General features: G+C 33.0%; 1 protein-coding gene across 2 annotated transcripts in view; it reads right to left on the bottom strand.

The window, feature by feature from the left end:
• LOC117174498 overlaps positions 1–4,638 on the bottom strand; it is a 141,237-nt gene extending 136,599 nt beyond the window's left edge. Inside the window, exon 1 of one of the 2 annotated variants that reach the window (XM_033363667.1) lies at positions 4,371–4,633. Coding sequence is in view for 1 of the 2 variants with exons in the window: in XM_033363668.1 (XP_033219559.1) it covers positions 4,371–4,529 (159 nt within the window). In the remaining variant the exon portion in view is untranslated. Of the gene's footprint in view, positions 1–4,370 lie in introns of both variants that reach the window. The other variant, XM_033363668.1, reaches the window with a different exon arrangement.
• Positions 4,639–7,913: the final 3,275 nt, after the last annotated feature.

Below are 7,913 nucleotides of genomic sequence, written 5' to 3' on the forward strand. Positions count from 1 at the left end.
GAAAACAGTTTTTTATTTTATTGAGTGGTTCATTTTTTGTGGTCAATTAAAAAATTAAATATTTTTCGCGTATTTTATAACATTTTTATCAAATCACTATAAACAAAATCACTATAAACAAAAGTAATTTTTCAGGACGTTAAACCCCCAAGTTTTTATTACACTTTGTCTGTTTTTGTCGATTTTCCGAATTTTCAAAAATTGGATTTCATTAGGGGTGGTTTTTTGGTATCCGACCGAGATGTTCGTCCAGTACCATAATTAGGGGGATGCTTTTTATTAATTTTCTAAGGCTTTGAAATGATCGTATATGTATTAATTTCGAACTGAATTGGACATTTCCTAGAATTTTGGGAACTTATTAATTAGGGGTGGGTTTTCGGTTTTCGAGCGAGGTTTCTTACCACCAGCATTAGTGGGAGGAACAAAAGGGGTAATTTTTCAGGGCGTTAAACACCTTACTTTTTAGTACCCTTTGCTTCTTTTTGTCGATTTTCCGAATTTTCAAAAATTGGATTTCATTAGGGATGTTTTTTTGGTACCCGGCGGAGATATTCTGCCACTACCATGATTAGGGGGATGCTTTTTATTAATTTACTAAGCTATTAAGTGATCGTATATGTATTAATTTCGAACTGAATTGGACATTTACCAGAATTTTAGGAACTTATTAATTAGGGGTGGGTTTTCCGTTTTCGAGCGAGGTTTCTTACCACCAGCATTAGTCGGGGGAACAAAAGGGGTAATTTTTCAGGGCGTTAAACACTCTACTTTTTAGTACCCTTTGCTTCTTTTTGTCGATTTTCCGAATTTTCAAAAATTGGATTTCATTAGGGATGTTTTTTTGGTATCCGACGGAGATATTCTGCCACTACCACGATTAGGGGGATGCTTTTTATTAATTTACTAAGCTATTAAATGATCTTACATGTATTAATTTCGAACTGAATTGGACATTTAGCGGAATTTTGGGAACTTATTAATTAGGGGTGGGTTTTCCATTTTCGAGCGAGGTTTCTTACCACCAGCATTAGTCGGGGGAACAAAAGGGGTAATTTTTCAGGACGTTAAACACCCAAGTTTTTATTACCCTTTGCCTGTTTTTGTCCATTTTGCGAATTTTCAAAAATTGGATTCCATTAGGGGTGGTTTTTTAACATCCGACCGAGATGTTCGCCCAGTACCATAATTCGGGGGATGCTTCTTATTAATTTTCTAAGCTATGAAATGATCATGAATGTATTACCTTTAAACTGAAGTGGACATTTCCTCGAATTGTGGGAACTTATTAATTAGGGGTAGGTTTTCGATTTTCGAGTGAAGTTTCTCACCACCAGCATTAGTAGGGGGAACAAAAGGGGTAATTTTTCAGGACGTTAAACACCCAACTAGACGCTTCCTAAATTCACACCATACGATCCCTAGGTGCGCACTAAGCGTTTTCTAGATGTCCACTTGATGTTCCCTACACGCGTACTACACAGAGGTATAGATATTAATAGGGTCGGCTTAAGAAGAATTTACCGCTTTACCCGATAAAAAAGGGACTGAGGATGGTGACCCTTGTAAGTTTAGCAGTCGTCTAGTTATAATCAGCTAGGGCTCAATTGTAGATGATGTGTTCCTAGACGATATCATCTAGAAATCGCCTAGATTTTCGATATGGAGGCGTAGCGAGTAAATCTATATTGACACACTGCGGTTTAGATGTAGAGATTTCGCGTATGAAAGCATTGGACGGGTCGGGTTTCGCTTTGCCCCACTTAGCGCCGGTTAATACTTCAATGTGAGCATTTTATACGTGGAGCTGCTCCGTTTTCGCATTTTTAGAATCGCAGCTGCTCATTGTTTAAACGTAACGCGTCCAGTATTTTGCATCGTAAAAGATCTATCTTACCAACGCGCTGTGATTCAGATTTCGTTCAGTACCAGATACAAAAGTGGAACAGTCTGTGCTCGATGCTTTAGAACAGCTGATATTCAACTTATGAATGTTGCGAGTTCTATAGAAAGAACTGCTCCATATCAATACTTACTTAATCGATGTAGTTCGGTATTGCTAGTGTCGGTTTTTTATTCAAACCGATAAAATTACAAACTAAATGAGGAAAGTCAGTTCCACTTTTTTACATACAGGGTTCTAATTTATGCGAAGCGTATTAGTCCAAGGTACTATTGAACTAATATAGTCACATATTTTTTTAGTGTACTTAATATTTAAAAATCAAAATAATCTCAGTTTGTATTTATACGCGACACAATTTCATGCAAGCGAACTGTTGGCACTTCCATGTGGAACTACATAACGAAAAAACCGCGTGCTCAACCAATCAATGAGGAAAATTTAAATTTGGGAAATTCAGAGAATGTTCATACAAATGCGAATGTATTTATCAGTGATATTGGATCATTTAACGTCTATGAAATTTCTTTTGAGAAAAAATTTTTACACTGAACTAGCCGAATAGCAAATGTAGTTAATATTGCGGTATTATTTATTATATAATTAAAAACATTGCAATTTAAATAATACTATACTACATTGAACTATTATTATTAATATTAGACTGCGTATAATACTAAATAAACATCTTAAAAGTTTATGTTCAAATAAGAATAATAAATATGATATTAAGAAATTTTATGTCTCACAATATTACTCTAATTTTTCCCTGTACGTAGTAACTCACTTTCTGTTCAGGCATGAACCCCACCACCCACTTTGTCAAACTCTGGTTACGTCACTGAATACAATGATAACAAGATACAACTTTGAACTTTTCACTATATATTTATTCATATTTGAACAGTAAATTGTGCAAGTTTGAACCCAAAATCTTTATTATAATGCGTGTGGCGCCACTCCGAAGAAACTCATGTCAAAAAAAAAGTGCGCCCATGGCCGGCATGATTCCGAGCGAACGACTTGTTTGAAATCAAAAAACCAAATGGCATTTTAACCTGTGAAGCTTTGGCCATCGCCTGAACTAGGATATTTTAAAAATATTGAAAATTAAGTAATTGACACGGTTTTGAACTTTTTTTCTTCAAATTTAATGATTTTTTTCGATTATTTCCTTATGAAAAAAAAAACGGTTCGGAACTTTTTAATTACCCTTGTTCAGACGATGCGTACATATGTGCTGAATCTATCCTACAAATTTCAAAGCAATCGGTCAAACCGTTTTTGAGATATCATGTCGGCAAATTCGAAAAACGAGGTTTCGAGAAAAACGCGTTTGAAAGTTCAAGAGCGCTTTAAACATGTAGCTGAAGTTCCGAACGTTCAAATGAACGAAATATTTTTCCCCATTTTTATTTTATCCACCAATATTGTTCCAACTGCATTATAAAATATGCATTATAGTTCTGTTTCAATAACAAATGAATTCCAATATAAATGAACAAACATTTTAGCCCTTTTTATAGTTTACATAATTATCAGTAAAAAATTTCGTTCATTTGAACGTTCGGAACTTCAGGTACATGCTTTAAACAATGAAGTAAGCCTAGTCGTTCTCACAGCTGTATCTTTCCAATGATTTCCCCCGGCTTTTTCCAAGAATAATAAATATTTTGTCTTAAAAATTTGGGAAATGATAGCGAACATGCTAACGGACGTCCCCAAACACTTTTTTTGTAGGTTGATTAAAAAATGTTTTAAATCAGCAAAATGTCATTCATTTGCATAGCGCTTAGGAATTAGTATCGACTTTTTTCAGAGTTAGATTCCCCCAGCTATTTTCCTAGGATAAGAAATATTTTGTCTTCAAAATCTGAGAAATGATAGCGAACATGCTAACGGACGTCCCCGCATTTCTTTTTTTTGTTCAACAAAATTTTGATAATGCTAACGTGTGTATATTTCGAGGTTATGTGTGTTACAATTCTCCCGAGCGTTACTTCCAAACTACACAATATTTTTGGCCGAAAACTCTGGACTTACAAATAAACATAGTAACTAATCTTCCGGAACTAACCTTGTTTGCAGGCAATCAAAAAAGTTTATTTCATAAATAATTTCCAAATTATCGGAAAGGCAGAGATGAAAAACGAGGTAACCTTAAAATAATGCACATGCATACAATTTTTATTTAGCACAATACATTTTTTTGTTATTATCCCTCAAAAAAAGAGTCCGGGGACATCCGTTACGATATTTTATAGCATCTCCGAATTCAGTTTTTAAAATTTTTAATTTTTGTGGAAAAAAATAAAGGATGTCTTAGTTTGAGGGGGGGGGGGGGGTAGCCAAATTGTGACAATTTCAGACTCCCCGTATAGAAATGTGACAAGCGGGTAGAAAATTCGTCAAAAACGGTGACATGTATAAAAAAAATTCTTATTCAAACACTTCTGCGCATATTTACCCATGTTTTTTTCGGAATCACAGTAAGTATTCTCATATACGAGTCATTCCTTATATTTAATGTTTCTTCGGAAAACAAAGCAGTTGAATTTTCTTTGTGCATAAAAAAGATAACAATGTTTTCGAGGCATTGATTGCAACTGGCACACGCCGGTACCATTATTGATTAGATTATGGCCGATACCATGATCCCGCCAATTCGATGCTCAAATACGTTCGACTTGGAGTGACTTGGAGTGAACCGACGCCCCCCAACATCGACATATAGAAATGGACCGATAACGCTCTGGGGAGAACTGAAATCGGCTCTAGAGGGAGAAAAAACATATGAGATGTAGGCCTTTATCTATTTCAGGACTCTGTCCAGTGAATTGGCGGCCCCGGGTATTCCCTGAATATTCTGTACGGTTAATTAAAAAAAAAGATACACAATACATTAGGAATTTATAGTTATAATAAATTGAATTTTAAAGAACATTCATGTAAAATAACCTGTTTCAGATAGATTATTTTAAAAACTTGGTAACCTTCAATTCTTCTTGAAATTGGATTGAAAATGCTACAATAATAATCGTTTTGTGAGTTCAAAAATAATGTGAAAACTGTCAAAAAATTTAACAATAATTCTATAACATTAAAAATAACCATTTGTATTGTATAGGTACAAAACTTCATATTTTGAGGTTTTGTTTTTGTTGTAACATTTTTTATTTTACTATATTCAATAACTTTACTTACATATGAAAATATATCCCCATATAAACGTCTTGACAACGCCCACAAACTACACAGGCTGCCACTATTTTTTATATTTATTTACAATAAATTTTAATTAAATAAATTATAAATAAATCAATTCTGAAAAATGCAATGAACGTCACATTATTGGGGCACTCGCGACACAAGGTACGGTCCTGTGCTGCACCAAACTTTACCCGAAGAGAATATTCTTGACCAATCAGCTTTGTCTAGAAAGAAATAGGCATCATCTCAAATGTTTTTTCTCTCTCTAGAGCCCATTACTGCTCTCCCCACAGCATTACCAGTCCATTTCTATATGTCGATGCCCCCAACATATCTCACTGCCATGAACTAAGAATACACGGTCTAGCCATCAGCTCCTCCAATTTCGTCCTCATTCGCACTCCACCACTTCTAGCCATCTTGGTTACCATAGCAACCGTTAGCGTCTCGGTCATCACTCAAAAGATTTGAAATCATGAATTATGGCTTACATTGTAAATCAATGTCAATACCTGTGAAAGTTCTCAATATTCAAATAAGGTGCAAGAAGCGGACACTGCTAACGCTATCCGTTTGTGAAAGCACAACGTGTCAAAATTAACTTTGTGAAAATTGTAGTGGTGTTTCTATTGAAAATACAAATTTTAAAGTGAATCTAACGTGCTATCATTGTAAACATAACCTATTCTTATGTTTTCTCTTGTTCTCGAAATCAGAATTCTACTATTATATTTCTCGTTCCGCATTCATCTCCAGGCATTAAAAATTTAATTATGTTGTTGCAACTTCAAATATATTCTTAAAAAATTCATCTTTTTGGGTCAAAAAATAACTTTTATTCAAAATTCATATTTGTGTGATAAAAATTGAACCTTTTTTGTCAAAATTCGCCTTTTCGGCTTGAATATCTTGAAATTTATATGAAATTATTTTTCTTTCTTCACGGGAAATCTGTTTTAATTGAAAATTTGTCTTTGGGTTTCAGAATTCATCTGATTTAGTTAAAAATCCACCTTTTTTGCTGAAATTTAGTCTGATTCGACTATTATTCGCTATTTTAAATGAATGTTTTCTGGTGAAATTAGAATGTATTATTTAATTTTAAATAAGAGTTTTTTTTAAATACAAATTCAACTATCTGGTTGAAAATTAACTAATTTGTTAAACTTTCATTTTTGTTGTTAGAGATTTAACTCCTAGGTTGAAAAAGTGTTATCTGATTAAAAATTAATTTTTTTAAACTGGACATTTAACTATTCTATTTTTGATTGAATTCAACTTTTAACTTTAAATTGAAATCTTTTTAGGATGCAAATTGAAATATGTGGTTGAAAGAGGTGAACTAATTTCTTAGACATTTATTATTTTCATTCAATTTTTGTAATTTTCTTACCTGTTTTAAGAAGTAATACTTCTCTGCTTAAGTGTTTCTGAATAATTAAAATGAAGAACATTTTTGAAGTAAAATACTAGCGCCATCCTACCCGGTAATAAGCGTTGATTTCAGAAAAATTAAGAATTTGTATTCCTATGAATACGCGATTTTTCCTTCGTCTACTAATCCCACCACGGGAACAGAAAAAGTTAAAATCCTATTCCTCTCAATCGACTTAGTAAAATTTAACGAAAGTATTTGTTTAACCGATGTTTTATTATTAAATCTTTCGATAACTTATAAATTCAAAAATATTCAATTCTACATTTATTTACGTTTTACTAATTTATTTAAAAGTCTTAAAAAATGCATAAAAGAAATCTATTTAAATGTGTTCCATTTTTTAAACTTCATTGGTCGTGAAAAATGTTCGCGAACCGGAAAAAACCGTGAAATGACCGGCAATTTATTTCGTCGAATAAAACAGCCACCCTGAAAAAGATGAGTTTTCAAATGGAACAGTTTGAATGCAGATTCTGTACTTTTTCTCAATTATTCACTTCCTATTGTGAAGTCTTCTTTCTGAATTGGTTTCATAATCTGATCATGTGACTTTGTGTACCTTGATAGGGTTCTTTTTTTCTCATTTAGTGCTTATTTATATGCGAAATATGAAAACTTCTATTATCATAATACAGGATATGATATCGATATTTTGCATTTATTTGTTTCTGCTTTCAGTCCGAAAACAATATTCTTTTTTCTCCTTATGTGGATCATACTTCATTTCATTCGCGTTAAAAGGTACAATTCCTCAGGTGCATTGAGAGGTCATGTTATCCATATTTCTAAGTATTTTTTCTATATTACAAGTTAGATATTATATATTTGTTTATACTTTAGATTACGCATCTCAAAAATTGCATTATTTTAAAACTAATTTAATTTATTTATAAACCATATAATTTATTTATCTTTAACTTACAATCTTCGCTAATTGCATTTACTTCTTTTCAAATATACTTCATTCTCGCGCGCTCACTCATACAATATGGTTAGAAGTGCTGGAGTTGCTCCTTATTGGTTATCTTTTTTTTAACTGCGTGTGGCTAGACCGTGTATTCTTAGATCATGCCAAAGATATTATAAACGTAGATGCGGAACGGGGCGTCGGAGTGGGGAATTATATATATAGGACATCACATTTTCTGCCCTATCAAGGTGCTGCCCTCATCGTACTACGAAGTCGAATTCTTGTTTACTCATTCTTCGTAAAATATGACGGTAAAGCAGTAGAAAGATTTTTTGAGGATAGAAAAGTTTGACATGTATGTATCGCTGAATTTTTTCAGATCTGAAGCTTGATCCAGGTTTTCGATACAGTCTTTTTTTTAATTATAAAAAAAATGTTCTCGAAAAATCATA

The sequence above is a fragment of the Belonocnema kinseyi genome, chromosome 6 (assembly GCF_010883055.1).
Source record: "Belonocnema kinseyi isolate 2016_QV_RU_SX_M_011 chromosome 6, B_treatae_v1, whole genome shotgun sequence".
Classification (NCBI taxonomy): domain Eukaryota; kingdom Metazoa; phylum Arthropoda; class Insecta; order Hymenoptera; family Cynipidae; genus Belonocnema; species Belonocnema kinseyi.